Source organism: Oxyura jamaicensis, chromosome 3 (genome assembly GCF_011077185.1).
Source record: "Oxyura jamaicensis isolate SHBP4307 breed ruddy duck chromosome 3, BPBGC_Ojam_1.0, whole genome shotgun sequence".
Classification (NCBI taxonomy): Eukaryota; Metazoa; Chordata; class Aves; order Anseriformes; family Anatidae; genus Oxyura; species Oxyura jamaicensis.
The window spans coordinates 74,822,459-74,844,157 of NC_048895.1; the positions used below are offsets into that span (position 1 = coordinate 74,822,459).

A 21,699-nucleotide genomic window follows, 5' to 3' on the forward strand; every position below is an offset into this window, starting at 1 on the left:
GCCCCGAAGGAGGCTGCAGCCCATGGAGAGCCCCTGCAGGGGCAGGCCTCAGGCCAGAGATGCAGCCTGTGGAGAGGAGCCCACACAAGGGCATGGGGTCTGGGGAGAGCTGCCACCCATGGGGTCCCGTGCTGGAGCAGTTTGCTCCTGGTGGATGGACCTTGTGGTATGGACCCATGATGGAGCAGTTCTTGAAGAACTGCTGCCTGTGGGAAGCCCACGCATGATCAGTTCGGGAAGGACAGCACCCCGTGGGAGGGACCCCACATGGAGCAGGGGCAGAGAGTGACTGAGAAGGAGCAGCAGACACAAAACATTAGGGACTGACCACAGCCCCCCTTCCCTGTTCCCCTACACTGCTCAGAGCAAGGGATGGTAGAAGAGGGTGGATGGGTTGCAACTGTTTTTAGTTTGCTTTTAGGTTTTGACTGTTCTAGTCTATTAGCAATATGCAAGCAGACTAGAGTGATGTCCCTGTCCTTATCTCAACCCTGGAGCCCTTTACATTGTATTTTCTCCCCCTTTTCCTTTGAGTATGGGGAGTGAAAGAGTGGTTGTTCAGGAGTTCACTTGCACAGCTGGGTAAAGCCACCACAGCAGGGAGAGAAGGATTTAATAGAAGAGTGCAGAAAAAGCATGTATGATGGAGAGATGGAGGACACAATGTGAAGAAAGGGGAGGGAGAGAAATGAATGAGATTCAGCTTGGAAGGGAAAGGGAAACTCTCAAATGAAAGAACTGGCTAAAATATATTCTCTCTACTGGGAAGCGTAATAGGGTTTACATTCTTTTAGAATAAGCAAGTTTTCTTCAAAGACATTTTTAGTTCAGATTGATTTCTCTTTCTCAGTAAAATAACCTATAAGAACCAAATACCAAGCAATTCAGGCTAATGAGCATATAGGATAATAGAATCAAAGGGACCTTAATGGAATCATCAAAGGGACCTTAAAGACCACCAAGTTCCAACCCCCCTGCCATGGACAGGGATGCGCAAGGATGATACCCATTAGATCAGGTTGCTCAGGGTCTCATCCAACATCTCCAGGGACGTGGCATCCACTACTTCTCTGGGCAACCAATCCAGTTTCCTGAGCAACCATCCTTTTCCTAATATTCTATCACTACACCCTACAGTAACTGCTCTGGTTTTGCTTATATGTATCTTTGAATGTGTAGCATTCCTCATCATTCTTTACCAACACTTTCCCAACTCCTAACCTTTTCTAATAAGTAATTGTTACTGTTCTTTCCAAAGCTTGTCAGAATATTTTGTTGAAGTAATATTATCACATCCCTTTAAAGCTAAAATGCACCACAAAGGCAGGGAAGATTCTCCTTTTCTCTGAGCATCCATATACACAGCTCAAGCACACATTGGCTGTTTTAAAGCATCTATATACTTTTACTGTTTCTGTTATTGTCTCACATATCTTTCATTATTACTACTTCTATTACTAAGTCTGTGTTTTAGAATACTATATTTTCTCTATATTTTCTGTTGAATTTTATTTTCTTCACCTATTTCTAATCTCTGTAGACCTTTTTTGTTTTTACTTCTGTATTTTCAGCAGGTTATGTATCTCCTAATATATTGTCAACTAAGAATTAAGTTAACATGCTTTTGCGTTTCTGCCTTTATATTGATATGGAAAGTAAAATTTAAAACAGACAACACAGATCCAGATGGAAGATACCATTCCTTTAGCCCACTACACATCTGTTATGCAGTACCTAATACCAACATTCTCCTTGGAAATTTCCAGTCCACATACTTAACAAAAAAATTGTTAAGTCAACTTTCTTTTTAGTAAGGTTGTGAAGTAGTATCAGATATGTCACTTGAATGACAATATTACACTGTCTCCATTCCTTTGTTTTGCATTTCTGCCAGAGAAGAAATTAAAGTACACTGAAGATTTTATTTTCCCAAAAACCCATGCTGCTTGATGGTTCTCAAATGCCACCTGATGTCCTTCTAGTCATCCTAGATTTCATAAACTTCTTTTTCTCACTTTCAACAGCTTATCACTTCCTTATATGCAGAATCTTCAGCCACTGCTGACTTATTCAGCTATCCCCATGTCATAAATTCTTCCATTTATGTTTTCAGTAAGGAAGACAGTTTACACTGTTCCTATTGTTCTCATAAAGCAAATGTCCTTAGCAAATTTAATCACAATTACACACTGTCTTTCCTTAACTTTGCATAACTCCCTTCATGGAATATTTCATAGTAAGACATTTTAATATCCAAGCATTGCTTCATGTTTCAAAATATTTTTTAATTCTATAATCACAGGTTTTCCACTAGACCTTTTTGAAAATCATATTACCTACCTATTTAGTTGTTCCAAAGCAAGCTCATACCTTATGAACTTCTTTGAAACCTTCCTAATAAGAAAACATTAATATCCCAAAATGAGTATTGGGGAAAAAAAGTTTGGAGAAATACATTGTTTAAACTAATGTCTCTATTCAGCTATTTGCAGAAGACAAAAAAAAAAAAAAAGGAAATAGAACTCCGCAGCATGGTGGTTTCCCTTAATTTCTCTTTTTATTTGTCAGTACAATATTGCCTCAGGGCAACAGAGAATAAAACTTTATCTGAAGATGAAGGAAAGCACAGTGTTTACAGAACACAGAAAACCACAACTAAATACCAACTATACAGTAAATAAAAACTAAATACATTGCCCTGTATTGTATTGAACTTGGAATACAAGGAAAGAATAAAAGTTCTCTCTTACAATACAGAGAAATTCCAAAATTATTTTATTTCTTTTCCAGGCAACTTTTCCCAAATTAGTAAGACAGAAGGAAAATACAAATACATATACCCACATGTTTACACATAGGTGATGGGATTGGAACTGTATCTAAAGCTAAAAATATAGATCAAACTACAATAATGCATGGTTCAAGGACCGTCTACTCTTAACCAGGTTCTCTCAAAACTATGGATGTGGCTAGAAGTATGCCATTAAGAGGCTATTGTTGGACACTAGATTTGCAGCTTTTACTAGAAGATTTTGAAGCCAGTTATCAGGCAGGGAACAGGCATGCTACATGTAACACATTAAATATTTCTGAAAGCCTGTACATTGTAATGCCTTTACATGGAGTCTCCATTTAAAAGTTGATGTTAAACTCCTGATTTATTTTTAATGAGTATGATATACAATGGCAGCATGAAAATCTACTTGCAGCAGTCATTTTTAAGTCTTCTTTCCTGAAATTATGTTTAAGAAGTAGGTACATTAAAAAAGGTATGCTTTTCAAGATATTCTAAGGATTCCTCTAATATTTCTCAGGTCTAATATTTCAAGGCAGATTTTCTGAATCCAAGAATTCAGAATTTTATGACTGTGAACATTCAAATTTGAGCACCAAGGGATTTAGCACAGCACTTCCACTCGACATCAAGATGAAGCGTGCTTGGCAGGTCCCCTCGACTCTGAAATCTGACTCCATTGAACAATGTTTATCCATTTGGTATGGCATTGTCTGAAGAAAGTCACACTAGCATTTGGAAAGAACTTCCTGCAGAATCAAGCACCTAAATGTATAGCCCTATTTTTGTAAGTATCCAGAACCAATGAGCCATGGTAAGAGGAAGTATAGACCTGGAGTCTCCCATAATTTGAAGAGAAGAAATAATGTTCCTACTTATTTGGGGGAATTTTCTTTGTAATAGTGACACAATTGTCTGGCAGACATGCACAAGTACTGAGAGGAAAATCTTAATGTTCTCAATTTTAATGGTACTGAAACACAAAGTCACCACAGGGAAAATCATACTGCACAAAAAGTGTTTGAGTTGTTAGAACTAATGTTCTAACATCAGCTTTACTGTCTTCTAAGAAAAAAACAACCCTACACATAAGGTTTTGCATCAAAACTATTTTTGAAAAGAATTCAAAACCACATATATTTATTCCCATATAAAATTTCATTTTGTTGTAGATGGTATATAATTTTTTTTTTTATCCAGAGTTCCTTTTGTGAGATTAGAAGGGGGGTGGGGGGAGGGCAGGGGCAGGTAAGTTTTTATGTTTTACATCACTTTAGAGATAAACATCTTACACACCTTTTCAAGGCCTTCTTCCTTGAGGCTGATAACATCTAAATCAAAATCTGTCCTTAAGCCATTAGATTTGTTGAAAGTTATCCTGCCTGTGAGGCCTTCCCAGTGAGCCTAGAGAAAGAAAAAGAAAAATCTATAAATACCTCTTCCTATATTTCCCCAGAAAGAAAAATTTTACCAAATTCTGTCAAAATGGGAATGTTGTTTACCTAAATATTTTACATTGTGGCTGATTTAAAAATCTATTTCATATTCACTTTTTGCTAATTAAATTAACCTTTCTTTAATCTTCATATACAACTTTTTAATTAGCTTTCCAGGTTAGTCAATAAATTCTTCATTTCTCCACTATTCGCATATGTATTTCCACTTCTGTTTCCCTGCCCCCCAGCCCCACTCTCTTCCATTAACTCTGGATTTCATTCTTCTGTCAGGACATTTCATTTAAACTTTTGCAAGATGCTGAGTTCCCTGAAACCATGCTTAGACACCAAAAATTGAAGTCACTGAGCCAGTCTTCCACAGTTGATTCCTTACTTACTAATTTAAGTGCAATATACTATTAAAAATAATAATAATTAAATAAACTTACAATCAGCATGGTTCTTAAACTATATTAAACTAGAGGAAGAAGTGTGGAAGACAAAATTATCTTAAAATCAAATAGTATTAAAAACAGGATTATATTCCATTGCAAATATTTATCTTTACCACAGTATTTTGCATATCTAGAATGAGAAACTAGTAGTTATTTACAGTACAAGAATACCCTATTTGAATATTCTATAATCTTTAGCACCTTAAATCTCCTAGATAGTACTATAACTTTAAAGTTATCTAACCATATCTTAGCAGTATACTAGGAGAACAATGTCATATATATATATTTACCATGGCAAAAGAAGTGAAAACTAAAAACTTCATTCTTGGCCTGTTCAGACTTATACTAGCGTTTAGTTGCTGAATTTTTCATAGTTAGTATATGGTTTGGGGACTTGTTTTTTTTTTTTTTTTTTTTTAATGCCACAAATGTTCCAAAAACACTCACAAGTATCCACAATTAAAAGTTATTTAGAATGCAGTTATTTCACCCTTTTATGTTTCTGTGTATGATACACTTCGCTCCAACTGGAGCTGGAAAACCCATTTGCAAATATAAATGTTGTCGTATCTGTCAATCTCTTTAAACATAAGCCAATAGTTTCACTCACCTGCTAAAAAATAAAAAAAGCAGAATTCAAGTAGAATTAGAATAAAATGAAATGGGAGTTGGGAGGAGGGAAAGTAAGGAAGTAAGATATATTTTATTAGTGACTTACCTCCTTAATGAGACTCATAAAGCGGGTCCCAAAGCGCCATGGTTTGTGGCGATTACACTGTAGTGAACTAACAGTCATCTGTGGGAATTGCTGGACAGCCACTGACACGACATGAACTGCATCATACATTAGAGCTGCATCCGTCTAAAATTAGAATGAAATCAGCACCATGAGCACAAAATGAAAACAAGTGACAACCCAGCAGCGAGGGAATGAAAGAAAAGTTTAGCACTGCTCATTACACTACAGGAAGAAAACTATCTGATTGTGCAGCACTGTGACAGCCTGATTGCCAAGTCCCACAGAAGCATCAGGACCTTTAGTCTCAGTTCTTCTCTTTTTATAGCTGAAGTAAGGGCCCAAATATCAGTTTTATAGGATCACAGCAGGACACCAGTACTTCTGATGACTCAGGCTACCTTAAAGAAAGTAGTGTTTTAGGAGGCTGCACTGTACACATGAAGGTTTAACTCAAGTCAGTTATTTCCATCAGTGAGAAGAAAAAAATAGATTAGCAAAGTAGCAAGATCTTGGCCATGAAGGAAAGTATACAGGCTAAGGAAATAATGGTATTCCATTTGGAATTACAGACTAGATACAGTCCCAAAGGCATTCAACTGATTCATTTATAAGTTTTTATAGGTATTGTTTTAAATCCCTAAGACAGACCTAATCAATATCTTCTACAAAGCAGTGGCAAATTAGAATTGCATTGAACTCCACATTCATTTTGTTTTCATGTCCCATTCTAAATAAATGGGCTGTTTAGTCGTGGTATATGCTAACTAGTGTTGTATTACCAAAGGACAGAGGCAGCCTCCCAGTACATACTGTACACAAGAAACTGAAATCTTTCCTGTCCTGTTTGATAAGCAAAGACTTGGAATTAAAAGCAAGAGAGGACCTTAGATCCTGCTTGTGGAAATGAATACTATGCCATCTGCTCAGTATACCTTAGAGAAAAAGAACCCGTTTCCCCTTCTCATTCACATAATTAGTGAGCTGTGAAATTAGTTCTTTAATGGGCAGGAAACCTGGAGATTATTGCACTTGTCACAATACAATACAATGCAATACAAAATGAGCTTATATAGTGCCTTTCATGCAAAAGCATCCCAAGGCTCTTTACAATAAAATTAAACATAAAAATGCAAAAGAGCTCTACCATTATAGCCCATAAGATACTGTTAAAGGGGAAAATATACGTTTACATTTAAATGGCTCTCCCAGGGAGAGATTTCAAAATTCAAACAGAAATAAATCCCAATTTTAACTTAGCTAGTATAATAGGTTTCAATGATCTCAGACACCAAGCAGTTTATACAGACACTCCAAATCAGCCAGAAAATATTTTTGCTGCCAAATTGTTCATTATCTTTAAGGCATTAAAGTGCTTTTAAGGCAAGCTAATATCTGACAAGGAGACAGCAAAAGTCCCAAAAGTCAGAATGGCATGCTGAGTAAGCATCATACAAAGCTTAATATTCTAGTACTTGACAGAAGTTGGAGTCTAGACAATAATGTAAAAAATAAACTGTAAAATCTATAAAATAAGTTTGATACATAAGTCTGGTTCAGAAATGAAAATAGTATGTTTGGTGTTTGTTTTGCTTTGTTGTTTGTGTTTTTTTAAAATCAGCTTTACTTCTAAACATAGTCCTTGCACCAATGAATGAAAATTGAAATTGCTGTGAGATTTAAGCAAAATCATTTCCATTAAGAAGCAACCAAAAGTTCAAAAACAACATTAACTGATTCATTAGATATAAACTTGGACATGGAACCAATAAGACTAATCAGCAAGAATCAAATGGACATTACGCCAGATGCAGAGCAACATGGCTTTTTGTCAAATTCTATAAGCCACTGAGCTGGAAATCTGTAGGATGTCAACTCCAGTGGAAGCATTAAAAAAACCATTGCAATTTTGGAAGTAATTTGAATCCTGTTAATATTCTTCATACTCAGCTGATGAATATTGCTTGACTGGAAATAAATCTAAATCAGAATGCACTTCTTTTAAATGCACACAACATAAACTAATCACTGGCTAGAAGCTGAGTGTCAGATTTGATCTTTAGATGCTGCAAGATAAATCCATTATTCACATAGGCTAAGATTCCACAGTCCACCTTGTATAGGAACATTAAAGATAAATGTAGGCTTAATTGTTTGTACTGAATAGATAGAACCACATGTTCAAAAATATATTGGTTTAGTGATTCAATATCACACTCATCATTCTGGGTGCGATCACCGATTTTACTGAACAAGAAATAAACAGTGCAGAACTTGGGAAAAGATATAAAATATGTGCTTGAATTTGCAAGTTGGGCTGTCCTCTGGCTTGGTCACTTTCTTTCATCTGAGAGACAGAAGGAATTGATAGCAATTGTACTACTTCTTCACCACCATTTGTTAAGCTTGCTAAGAATTTTTGTGTCTCACTACCATTTGTCCACGCTGCTTTCTTTGCCTTAAATCATGATATTGGAATGCTTTGTGATACAGCAAGTGCTGCAGGTTTCAGCAAGAAACTGGTCAGGGACTTGGGAAAAAACATCCCCCAAATTTTAGGATTCTTTATCTTATCTAATCATAGATTGGCAACCTGAAAGAAGAGGTAGAAACTTCATGAGAACCAACAGTTCTTGAATTTCAGATAAGAACCTGCTACAACATTTCTGTTAAGTGAAAAACGGATAATGAGGTTAGTACTTTTCAGTTAACTCGTTTAAGCCTTTTAAAGATTATGGTGTATCTCAAAGATATATCTTGGTACAGTTTTTGAGCCACAGTTTTGTTTTGCTGGTTTTTGTTTCACAGTTGTTATTAATCATGACTTGTTTGAATACAAATAAACATCAAAAATACTTCTAGTGACAGTCAGTTGCATTTCTACTACTACGAAAGAAAAAAAATACAACTACAGAAGCTATAAAAGTTTTTCATCAAGTTGAAATAGAATGAGATCTACTTTAAGATGTCAAATGACAGCTGTCTGTGACTACAAGTCTTTCTTTCAGTTGAGTCAATGAAGTAACAAAAAAGCTTTTAGCACTCAGAGATAACAGTTTAATCAGAAGTTATCTCAGTGTACTTCAAACACAAAACACCAATACCTGTGTTTACTTTTTATTCTGACCTCAGTTGGATACTACACATTTTTTCCTCAATACTGCTCTGGCATTCCTTTACCTCCTGTCTAACTGTGGGTGTTGTGTTTTGTCTCCACTAATTACATGTTTTTCTGTAACAGCACTAATCATTTGAGTCCTACTTGCTAAATACTGTCAAACAGATTTCAGGCAGGTATTCTAATCTCACTGAAAGAAGGGCTCTGATGGAGACAGACTCAGTGTAAAGCACACAAGGAAAGTCTTCTCTACTATTAGATAAAGGGTCTACTATTTCTCTCCAGGCCTCTTCAGTATGGTCTTTTTCTTCTTCATTTCCAATCCTACCCAAAGATGCTACAGGCACATAAGCTCTAGTAGATTTATGCCATGATTTCTGGCACACATTTGCTTCACCTGCTCTTACTGTAGGGAGAGTTTGGGTTTTCGGGGCTTGGAGCTGGGGCAAGGAGTTGGTAGGGTATTTTTCACCAGTTTCTTACCTATATGGGAGAAACTGATGCAGAAGAAACCTAGTATTGGCTGGGTCTCAGCCAAGGAAAAAAAAAAAAAAATCTTCCCCACATAACAGAACTGCTGGACTGGGTTTCTGCCTTTTTTTGCCCTTCTCATGACATCTCAAAGGCATGATTTTCAGTGACCTTAAGCATGGCTGCTAGGTTAGAGAAGAACCAGATGAAAATCCTGAAACCAAATGGGATGTTTACGCACTATCACAGCATCTTGAGAGCTAGGTCTGTATCTTAAGACATTCCAGAAGTGAGAAGTGCTCAAGCTCTGACAAAGATAAAGGCAAGCCTAACATAAGAGGTTTTCAGAATCATCGCAATTATGATCTTCATAACCAACTTTATAATTACATTAAACAGGAGTTCATTGATGCTATTGATGCTACTTGATATGTGACAATAAATTTGCTAATTATAATATCTGTGCATAATTAAGCATTAAGGGTTAAAAAGATGCAGATTCCACATTTAATGATATATAATTCTGACATGTTTTTGTATATTTCCATTTAACTCTAAAGTAAATGAGGATCTCCTATACCAATAAACTACTCCTATCCTGTTCATATCTCAGTGCTACAGAATGGTCTCCAAATAGCAAAAAATATCTGCTTTATTTTTAGAAAACATGCACTCAAGTTTAATGTTAATTTAGGATGAACGATTGCTAGACTAATTCTGTTTCTTCATGAACTGTAACAGAAAAGTACAATTCTCAAAAAATATATTTCAGTCTTTACTATAAGAAATTGTAGTCCCCTATAATCTATATTAAAAAAAAAAAAAAAATGAGCTGCTCCATAGCCAAGATCTGGAAGAGCTTTCAAAGATTAAAACCAGTCAGAATGTAAGAAAAAAATATTGGGTTTTCAATTAAATGAAACTAATGTGATTGTTTTTCCCCCAATTAAATTTATTATTAATATACACTTATGAAGAAACATGATCTTCTACTTAAAAGGGGTTCTGTGCAGTACTTGGAAACACCAGAACAGTCACGTACTACTACTTGAGATAGCTCTGTCTTCCTATCTCTAGTCAAATTTTGTCATTGTGAAGTAAGTCCAGCTACCTTTACAGGACTAAAATGCTCAGTCAGACACTAACGTACTCTGAAAAATGTTGTGCATTAATTAAAATGAGGCTAAAATTCTTTTAAAGTGTGATTTCATTTGCTCCATTAAAAATGAAATGAAACTGAACAAAAATGCTCACAAATGTATATCTGCATTTGTTTCCTTGGTAACTATGATGAAAGTATCCTGATAAATGCATAAAACTGAGAGCACACTGGCCACTGATTTTTTTTTTTTTAAACAAAGTCCTTGAAAATATTGAAAAGGTTTGAAAACATTAAAAGCAATTTACATGAAGTCTTTTGTGTATTCTGAAACTTACTTTATCGTATAATACATTTTTGTACTAACCAAAAAAAATGGTACAGATTTTGTTAGCTGCATAGATGCCACCTCAGACCACAGCATTCTCTGAAGTAAACCTAGTTCAGACCGACTATGGTCGCCAGTTTAGCAAAGTGTTAACATGAACGCTTTTCATATTGCAACAAGATCCTTTCACTGAGAGTACTTATCCTTGCAGAATAAAGTGAATATTGTATTTCCATTTGGCAAGGGGAGTGTAAGTACATGAGACAGGGCATGTTTCAGCAGGACTCAATTTCCCATTGTCCATGAACAGTATTCTCCATAATTTTCCATAAGCAGTATGTTCTTACACAACACCAGTGCCTTGGATATAACACTGGATGCCAAGTCAGATTTCGTTTTTCAACTCCCAGTGTGTATCAAGACTTTTTCTATTCACCATCACAACAGGATGACAGGAGAATTTGAAGGGTAGCAGCAACTCTGTTTCTTTGCTATAACAGCCTCAGCACATAGTGGATAACAGACTAGTGGATAACAGCCTAGTCAAATCTTCTTCTCCTCCAAGACACCCTTTTTGTGAAGAAATAACATTATTTTGGACATGTTAAACAGAAGGGTTCATAATAGCATACTTAATCACTTCAGTGCCCTCAAAAACATCCTACAATCAATCTCCTTAGCCTGCTATGAATTAATTCTCCTTTGGTAATTACATATTTTTCTCTCAGCTGTCCTTACTGTCCAATAATTTAAACAATGCAAAATTATTAATTATAAAAGCTTGAATAAATATAGTGCCTAAACAAACATCTCCTTTATTCTGTCTATTGAATCCCGCACCACCTGCCTTCCTTTGTTTCCTGAATTAGTCTTATTTTCTAGATTATTTCCATTAAGAAAACAGTGAACAGAAATAGGCCTGTGTTAAGTAATTTTTTTAATAATTGTTTTTATTTGAAGACTGAGTTTCCCACAGAATTTGATATATGTATACCTCCTTTCTTTGATATATACCTCCTTTCTTTTAAGCAAACCAGGAATAACCAAGAAATGAGAAAAATCCTACAACACACAAAAGTCAGGACAATGTGACCACCTGCAGTGCAGAAGTGCCCTCATTATACAGTGCCCTGTTACTTTCCTTAAAAGCTGTCCTGTCTGACAGAAAGTGACAGAATTGCCATTAAAAATTACAGAAGCTGCAATAGTGGATACATAAAGGTCCAGGACAAGAGACAAAGAAAGAAGAAAGTCATTTTTCTTTAAATTTTTCAGATCCTGCATTAAGCAAAAATGGTTGGCTAAGAAGATAAAGCATCTAACCATTCATGCCCTCTACAATGTAATTTTAATCACTATAATCCATAGTATTTTCCCAATTCCAAAATGCAAATCCTGGATCTCATATTTCTCCATAGCCATATAATAAATGAATATTTGAAGATGAAAGTAAATATAGATTTGAAAAGTAAATTTAGATTTGAAAGTAAATATAGATTTGAATATGATTCTTTTATGCACTATGAAATGAAACTAAACTTTTTTGTACTAAAATTTCAGTACAATCATACAGAATACTTGAAAGAAAGATAGAAAGGTGAATCATCCCATACTCATTTTATAAATGTAAAGTGATTGTCATCACATCTGTTGTCACTCAAAAGTAATCAAGTGACATAGAATCCCATTTTTATTCTATACAGTTATGAATATACAGCATGATGCAACACAGGTGTCAATAAAGATGTTTATATTTCATATTGTAAACTAGATTCAGGGAAAAAAGGTCCTTCGGGACACCCAGAAAGAATCAGATGAGATTGGCTATAAAAGCCAAATTCCACCAAGCCATTCTCTATGAAGATTTTCTCTACTGAATGTGATCCAAGACATAAGGTATACACAAATCCCAGGTAGCTGTGTGTTAAAGAAAGTCTATAGCCAGCCAGTACAGCAAAACAGCTGGGCAAAAATACAAACACCTTTCCTAGTTAAACTAATGTCAGTAGATCTGGTATGGTTTAACTTTCCAATACAGCTGGAAATATTTAAGAAAAGCATAAAAGCGAACACACTTTATTTTAACCTGTCTCAGGTTAAATGTGATTTCAAGGCAATTACTTAAAAAAAAAAAACATTTACCAATCCCAAAGATGACAAATCTAGACTGAGACAACTTGTTTCAAGCTCACCACAACGTGCTCTCAGGTATCCTATCTCTCTATGGGATATGCACCCCACAGAAACTCCCATTAACATTTTGAATGCAGTCTGGCCATCCATAATGGAAGAAGCATCCTTTCAGTGACTCACAGTAACAAAGATATTTGCAGAGCATTAAGTGTGAAAGTTGTGTGCAGAGCTTGAGTCCAAGAGCCTTCACTTGAATTTGGTCTTCAAGTTGTCTCTCTATACACAAGGCTACAAGAAAGACAGTACTGAAAGAAGTTTATTTTTTTTTTCTCCTTTTTGATAGTTGAGTGATGTTAAAATACAGGTAGGATATAAGCAGGTCATACAAGTCAGCACACTGTTTCACATAGATGTAACAACTGACTGGAAGAATACAGAATTAGAAAACTCCTAACTGACAAAGGAAAAAAAGATATAGAAAGAACATTGTTTCCGCAGCCTATAAAAATAAAGACTGAGAACAAATGTTGAGGGGAAGAGAAAACGGAAGAAAAGTAAAGAGCACAGAAGAACCGGCATGGATGCAAAAATGACAAAACAATAACAATTAACAGCAGTCATTTTATCTTACAGATAGAGGTTTAAGAAGTTTTAGAAGAACTAAAAATCTTTTAACAATCACTAAATGAACCACTAAACAAGACCACCTACAGAAGATACTTCAATTAGATGAGGCCTGACAAATGTAGTAGCATGCACACACATTTCAGAGACCCAACATATTTCTTCTGCTCACAGAAAGCTCTCCTACTCAAAGCAATTATAACAAGTGAATGAAATTAAGAAACGGCTTGCAGAACTAGTTCCCCCCCCCTCCTTGGTTAATAAAGTCTATTGCCCCTGAAATAATTTCACTTAATTCTCACTTGCTAACACATCCCACAAAACCATTTTGCTGAGTGAGATTTAATAAATCTCCCAGGCTGGGATTAAATTTTACTGTTTTATGAACTGTTAAATTGCATTGTATGCTTATTAAAGCTGATGTTTTCTTACATCTTGACACATTCCCAACTCAACGCTGGGGTACCATTAAACAAACAGATTTTGCTTTCACCCCCAAACATGCATTCCAATGGGTAACAAACTATAAGCATTAGCAATCTATAAACAATGTGCATTTAAGTTTTCTAAATACCAAAGAACCTGATAGAAATATTTTTTTTTAGTATGGGATAATATTTCATATGAATAATCATCAGATGATGGCACAGCTGTTTAGATTTTTTAACACTTCATTTCCTCATGAATTTTAAGCAGGGTGTTTATTTACAGAAATGTGTACACAATTTTTAGTAGAGAATGTATTATGACTGACAATACAGATGCAAATTATTTCCACTCTTCTCCCATCATCAAAATGCTTGTTTTAAGATCAGAACAAAGCAAGTGATTTTCTTATACTAAAAAATCCTTAAAACAAGGTAAAAATCTATAAAAAATAGATCAGGACAAATATTCTTTTGGAAAAAAATGTAGTCTTGTCTTACACATAGAAAGAAATGAAAATCAAGATTTTTCTCTTTTTTGCCTCCATATTTCATAGTTTGATCCCTAAGTCTTAGAGAAATTTTGAAGTGGAACATGAAACATCTACAAACTTAGAGAAAATGTCAACAGAACAAAAGACTAGTCCAACGAATATTGAAGCTTTTGCTACCTATCTAGCCATTCCATTTTCATTACATAGTAAATAATGTGCATTATTGCTGACAGTATAAAAGCACATTTCCCAGTTTAAGTGCTTGAAGCATTAGAACATTTTTCATCTCACAAAATCACAAATCATCACACAATTTCACGCAGAACCACCTAGGTTGGAAGAGACCTCCAAGTCCAACCTCTAACCTAACACTAACAAGTCCTCCACTAAACCACTAAATCATATCACTAAGCTCTACATCTAAATGTCTTTTAAAGACCTCCAGGGATGGTGACTCAACCACTCCCCTGGGCAGCCTACTCCAATGCCTAACAACCCCTTCAGTAAAGAAGCTCTTCCTAATATCCAACCTAAACCTCCCCTGGTGCAACTTTAGCCCATTCCCCCTCATCCTGTCACCGGGAACGTGGGAGAATAGACCAACCCCCACCTCGCTACAGCCTCCCTTCAGGTACCCGTAGAGTGCAATAAGGTCACCCCTGAGCCTCCTCTTCTCTAGGAGGAACAATCCCAGCTCCCTCAGCTGCACCTCGTAAAACTTGTTCTCCAGACCCCTCACTAGCTTCCTTGTCCTTCTCTGGACTCACTCAAGCACCTCCATGTCCTTCTTTTAGCGAGGGGCCCAAAACTGAACACAGTACTCGAGGTGCGGCCTCACCAGAGCCGAGTAGAGGGGGCAATCACTTCCCTCGTCCTGCTGGCCACACTGTTTCTGATACAAGCCAAGATGCTGTTGGCCTTCTTGGCCGCCTGAGCACACTGCTGGCTCATATTCAGCTGACTATCAAGCAATACTCCCAGGTCTTTCTCTGCCAGGCAGCTTTCTAACCACTCATCCTGTAGCAGTGCTTGAGGTAAAATAAGTTGTTTATTTTCTTCCTACAAGAAGAAGAAAAAAAAAAAGAAGGTCATATCTGTGAGGGACACACAAACAGTACAGGTCCTTGCAGAGAACTCAAGCACAGAGACCAGAGCTGGAAAAAAAAAAAAAACTCAGGTCCACAAATGCCAACAGGACATGAACACACAGCAGCTCCATCAGGGATAATCACAGACTTACCCTTCACAGATAAAAAAGGTGACCCTGCTCCATCTCTTGGTAATACTACACTTATGTGGTCAAGCCCCTTGCAGTGCACACTGAAGCTCTTTGTGAATCCTCTGGAGAGTTACACAAGTATCTTAATATATCTAGAGATTATAACCCCGAAACACAAGTGTACCCCACCACATCCCAATAACAAGTTAGCTGGCAACCTCTGCTAAATACCCCTCTAGTAAATCCAAGCACTTAAAATCTAGAAGGCTACAAGGTCTAAAGACTCTACAGCCAGCAAAACAGAAAAAAAAAAAAAAAAAAAAGCTCCAGAAACATAAGAAACTATCCCTAACCCTAAAAAAAGAGTACACCTTATGTGCCTACTTCTGCTGTTTTCAGATACTCCTTGGGACAGGAAACTTAGGTGATACATTTCCCCTAGATCCATGCTCTATCACTTTAACACCAGGGTTGCAACTCTGATAGTATTCAGCATAGAGGTGAAAACATAAGGTCACATTCACAGAAAGCCCCATAATTCTGCAAAAGTCATGAAAGACCTAGAACTGCAAAAGCAAACACATAAAGAAATATCAACTTCCTATCCATATGCATGATCTAAATATTGCTCACCTGAAGAAGAGCTGCATATAGTAAAGGCACCTACTACTATATAGCTTTCTTTACTCTAAAAAATTCTAGTAGATGTTTCTTCCAAAATATATGCTTACACCTCTCAACTCAGGAACACATCAGCCCACATACTCTGACCCACCTAAAGAACCCTACAACTGGCTGAAGGAAAAACCAATCATTTACCCTTAAAGAGCAACTCAGGCAGAAAAAGCACACTAATAGGACACCTGCAGCTTATATACCATTAGGCCCACCTGTCACCCAACCAATCACCTGGTAAAGGGGCAGGGCAAAGCAAAAAGTAGAAATCAAGCAGGGTGAGCTGTAGCTGTGTTGTTTTTGTTTATCTGGCATAGCTCAACAGCCTGTAAAGCACAGCACAGAGAATTGGGCTGTCTCTAGAAGTAACAATTCCTGTGCTTTTTCTTCAGCTATGAATACTGAAAGGACAGTATGACCAAGTGAGTAACTGAAACTATTTCAGTATGCATTTTTTTCTAAACAACTCCCTAAGCTTAGGCCAATAATTTTGGGCACTTTTGATATTTTAATGTAAATTGCTTTGTTTGTGTTGTTGCCAGAGACATAACAAAGTAGAATTGCATTGTTTAAAAAAAAAAAAAAAAAAAAAAAAGTTACCCTTACTAACTTTATCATAATAAAACATAATACTAAACTAGGACCCAGAAGTAAGAAGCAATGCTTTTGCACTCTTCTTCCTATTTGATAGAATACTTCCGGAGCTTAGAACTTCAGAGTAACTAACAATCAGTTGTGTAGATAGCCACTTTTTACAGGTTGATTTTAACTTATAGGAGGTGAAATTTTCAGACAACTTGTAATTTTACAACCAATTAATACAGTAGATATAGTTAGCAAGTGGCTTTAACGCAGATTTTTCTGAAATAAGAACATCAGCAGTGTTTTCCTGGTCTGCTTGGCCTTGAAGAGGGAATGTAAGTTAGGAATGTAAGTTAGGAATGTAAGTTAGGAATGTAAGTTAGGAATGTAAGTAACTTGTGTCCATTTCAGCATGTTGTTTTTTTTTCTTTTAAGTTAATTTTTGGAGGCCTAGTGGTGTCCCCCAGAGGTCAGTACTGGGTCCAGTGTTGTTCAGCTTATTCATTAATGACCTGGACAATGGAAAAGAGTGCACCCTCAGCAAATTTGCTGATGACATAAAACTCGGAGTTCCTGATACCCCAGAGGGCTGTGCTGCCATTCAGAGGGACCTCAACAAGCTGGAGGTTAGGCTGAGAGGAACCTCATGAGCAACAGAACAAGAGATAATGGGCGCAAACTGAAGCACAGGAGGTTCTGGCTCAATATGAGGCGGCACTTTTTTACTGTGAAGGTGACAGAGCACTGTAACAGGTTGCACAGGGAGGTTGTGAATATCTCCTCTGGAGATATTCAAAACCTGCCTAGGTGCCATCCTGTGCAATGTGCTCTAGGTGATCCTGCTCTGCAGGGGAGTTGGACTAGATACCTTCAGAGGTCTCTTCCAACCTCATACATTCTGTGATTCTCTGGTACTGTTTTTTAAAATGTTTGTATTTAAAATTTCACTTCCTCTATGTCCTTTGATTTTAGGAGGTATTCTGATTCTGAATTTAATTTTTCATACTAACAGAGAATATCTTCAGCTAGTTCTTCTATATAAAATTGTACACTTATAGAACTGTTATCTGGAATAAATACCATTAACTTTATTAAAAAAAAAATCTATAATTAAACATTTTAGAAATTTATTTTCTCTCATTTTCTGTTTTCTGGCTAACAAAGAAATTGAGAAGATGAGGATTTCATAAGATCCTATAAATGCCCCATCATGTCAGAAACTCTGCTAATCCAAGAAGCAAATGACTTTCAGTGTATTGATTGCAATAGTAAAAGCTATCTGCATAAGCATTTGCAGAACTGTGCTTAAAATATGCAATTAGGAACAATGTGTTATGATGTTAGGTTTTTATACATTTGGAAAAACATACATTAAATATCCAGGTGAAAGTTAATCTGAAGTACTTTCTCAACTTCTGACATTTAGAAATTATGGTATCAGCTTAATATTTTTTGCCATAAAAAAATACTGTCGTGCTTTTTAATATGCCTTAAGTACAGATAGCAGAAAACTAATTACCAGAAGCAATGGGTTATTACTTGGTCTCATAGTCTATTTCATTTCATCTATTCGCCTGCTCAAAAATCAATGATTTTGATCACTATAACTCCATCAATGACATCTATAATAAAGAGCTGCCTGCTACTATTGTACTAGTTTAACTCACCACACAAAAAGTCCTATGTGAGCAGTTCATAAGCAATTATAGAAAGATCCTACTCAACATATACACTGAACACACTTGTACTCATGCACAGCAAGAAAGTACAACTGACCTCAACTGAAGAGAGGAATAAATTTAGAATAACCAAGAGATTAAATAAATATGCCATTAAAAATGGAGAAAAAAAAGCATTCAAAACAATGAGTCTCTACATACTCTACTTTTATATCTCATAAAAATTTCCAATGTGTGAGGATTTCAGAGCTTTCACAACTTTAAATTTTTCAATAAAATTTCAAAACTAAATGCACATTGATGACTTTGAAATGCAGACACAAAACAGTTCTGTGCCTTCATAATGAATTGTCTTTTCCTGCTCTCACCAAGCTCCATTTATGTTTTTCTCCACTTCAAACTAATGACACATTTTAATATCCTCAGCAAAAAAATGTGATTGCATATGCAGCCTTGCAAAGTTCATGTTTGCAGGAAAAAAAAATAAAAAATTGTCAAGCAGTGTAAAGCAACTATTCTATAAAAGTGTATGTGTTGATTGCAAACCATTTTTCTTTATGTCAGTCTTTTGTAATTCTTTTATTAAGATATATCCTGCTTCCATTTTAAGTAAATATTTTTTGTTTTGGATTAATGACTCCTTGAAATCGTTAAAACCCAAAGAAAAAAGTATGTAAAAAAGAGATATGAGGGCCATGAGGATGATTAAAGGGCTTGAGCACCTATCCTGCAATGACAAGCTGAGGGAGTTGGGGTTGTTCAGCCTGGAGAAGAGAAGGCTCCAGGGAGATCGAAAGGGGCCCTACAGGAAAGCTGGGAAGGAACTCTATCAGGGAGTGCAGTGATAGGAGAAGGACTAATAGTTTTAACCTAAAAAAAATGGGAGATTTGGATTAGATATTAGAAAGAAATTCTTTATTATGAGGCTGGTAAAGTACTGGCACAGGTTGCCCACAGAAGCTGTGGATGCGCCATCCCTGGTAGTATTGAAGACCAGATTGGATTGGATTTGGGGCAACCTGATCTAGTGGAAGTTGTCATTAATGTCCCTTCCAGTCCAAACCATTCTATGATTATAGAAAAGCAAAGTGACGCTACTAATACTACATTTTCTTTTCTTTGCAATTGTGCCTCCACCAACCAATAAACCTTACTGTGTAATTTTATTTTTTCTATCTTTGTTTTAGTGAAGTTAATATATCAGAGTTTGCTTTCTAAATAATCTTTTCATCATGCTATAATGCTAGTTCTAATAATCAGGTCTTCATACATTGTTAACTCCGGTTTCACTGTAAGAACAGACAGGATTAGACACATTCAGTCATATTTGTATTATATGGATCTTGTTTTGATTAAAAATTTCTATACAAAGTTACTGAGAGATTGAAAAGCTGTGTTTTGATTTGCAACACTACTCTTGAGGCTATCTTCCCAAAATGTTCTCATAAAAACAGTCATCTTAAGCTATTATTCTAATATATTTGCCCACAAAAACTTATCTATTTTAAGAATAGCTTTAAACTGGGGTGTTTCAGAGGAAGATGAATAATTATTAATAGGAACCTCCATGACTAATGCTTAGACACTGAAAATTTAATTGAACTTTTTTGAATTGAAAATTTAATTGCACTTTGAAATTTATTTGCACACTTGCAAATTTGCAATTTGAAAATTAAAATTTAATTGCACTTTGACAAAAATTTAATTGAACTTTTAAGTATTTTGAAATCCTTAAATAGCGAAGCACACAGAAGTTCAAAGTATAAAGAAAACAAGGGTAGACAGAAATAGAAAAAAATTGATAAAGAAAAAAGGTTACAAGTGTATTTATATACATATGAAATTTTTCATACTTAGAAGTTATTTGCGGTAATCTACGCAAGAAGAAATACAGGCTTACAAATAATAACAGCTCAGAAACAATTTTGCTGTAGGGTTAGACATAGCTGCTGCTTTGGTCAACATAAGTACCAAACAGTCTCCAAACTGATAAAAGATGTTGGCTGTACCTATGAATCTTAGTATGTCCAATCGAATTTGTAGCAATATATGCATGTTCTAAATTCACCCAATTATCCTTTCTGGAAACTTTGGAACTCTCTCTATATTTAGTTCATTCTCAAAAGGATATTTATATCAAAAAGCTAACTGACGGTATATAATTATCACAATTACTAAGTCAAAAATAGGAACTGAAAACTGAATATACTTCCAGCTTTTTTCAATACCCTATCAGGGCTCCATGCATCAGGGTAACAGTTGAATGTCTGCACTACATCTAAATCTGAATTTAAAAAACACTAATGTGTCCAAGCTGAGGCAGAAGTTATAGCATTTTTTCATATTTCTGATTAAACTAATGAGAATTTATTTTTCCTGAAGGGTACATATACCTCTGTGAACTGTGCTTAAGCATGATTTTAAAACATAATTCATTCTATTTTTAGTACTGTTGATTCATAATATTTCAGAAGGCTCTCCAGATCTGCAGTTTCAGACTGCATAGGGAAAAAATGGGGGAGGAGTGGAAAAAAGGAGAGGGCATATACAAATAGGTTCTGTTTCAATACTACTAACACAAGGGTTTATAGTTTTCACATTGATACTCACATACAACTCTACTAGACATGTGGCCTTTGACAGATAAACTAGAAGAAAAAATAAATAGGTACAAATGTGATAAGCCTCATCAGTTATTCCAGGATTTTAGACTTTCTGACGCTTCTGTGCAGTTTCTGAGAATTGCAAGAGAGAATAGCAAGATGATCAATTCAAGTAATCTCTTTTTTATATGAAGAGCATAGAAGGGTAAGTATTCACATGCATCTGTATAATGAGAAGAAGAAAAAAATCACAGAATTCTATCCCTTCCTACATCTTCAAAGTATGAGCAAAAACTACTGTTAACTGTGTATGAGTGTTGTAAAATCACAACAACCCTGTAAGTTCCAGAAGTACAACTATTTTCAGATTCAACAGAAAGAAAGAAATGGAAGAGAATTATTTCTGCAGAGAATTATTTTGAATCAGAACTTCATCTTACAAAATCTGAGGAGAACCAGTCTAGTAACTGAGTGTTCACAGAACTCTGTCTCCCTGCATACACTGACATGGGAACAGCTTGTCTGACACAGAAACATTAGTAGGACAAGATTGCCAAAGCATAGGTTGGAATCACTTACTAAGTTATTCCAGCTTCCCAGTTCTCACTGATTCTCACTGTTTCTCACAATTCTCACTGTTTTGCAAAGAACTGCTTTTTGAGATCTGCTGAAGATCAACATTGGGTTGATGTATAAATGTTTTCCTCTTGTGTTTCCACAAATAAATTGATATAGAATATACAAGCCTGTTGCAATAAGTATTTAGATAAATTAATGTGATTCACAGGTAAATGTTTTCAACAGGCATGCCTTGCTATTTTAGAT

The 21,699-nt window shown here is 35.8% G+C and overlaps 1 protein-coding gene across 1 annotated transcript in view; it reads right to left on the bottom strand.

Moving 5' to 3' along the window:
• GRIK2 (glutamate ionotropic receptor kainate type subunit 2) overlaps positions 1-21,699 on the bottom strand; it is a 377,958-nt gene that overhangs the window by 179,277 nt on the left and 176,982 nt on the right. Inside the window, exons 7-8 of the mRNA XM_035320853.1 lie at positions 5,407-5,550; positions 4,061-4,198 (exon numbers count right to left, since the gene is read on the bottom strand). Coding sequence (XP_035176744.1) covers positions 4,061-4,198; positions 5,407-5,550 — 282 coding nt within the window. The remainder of the gene's footprint in view (positions 1-4,060; positions 4,199-5,406; positions 5,551-21,699) is intronic.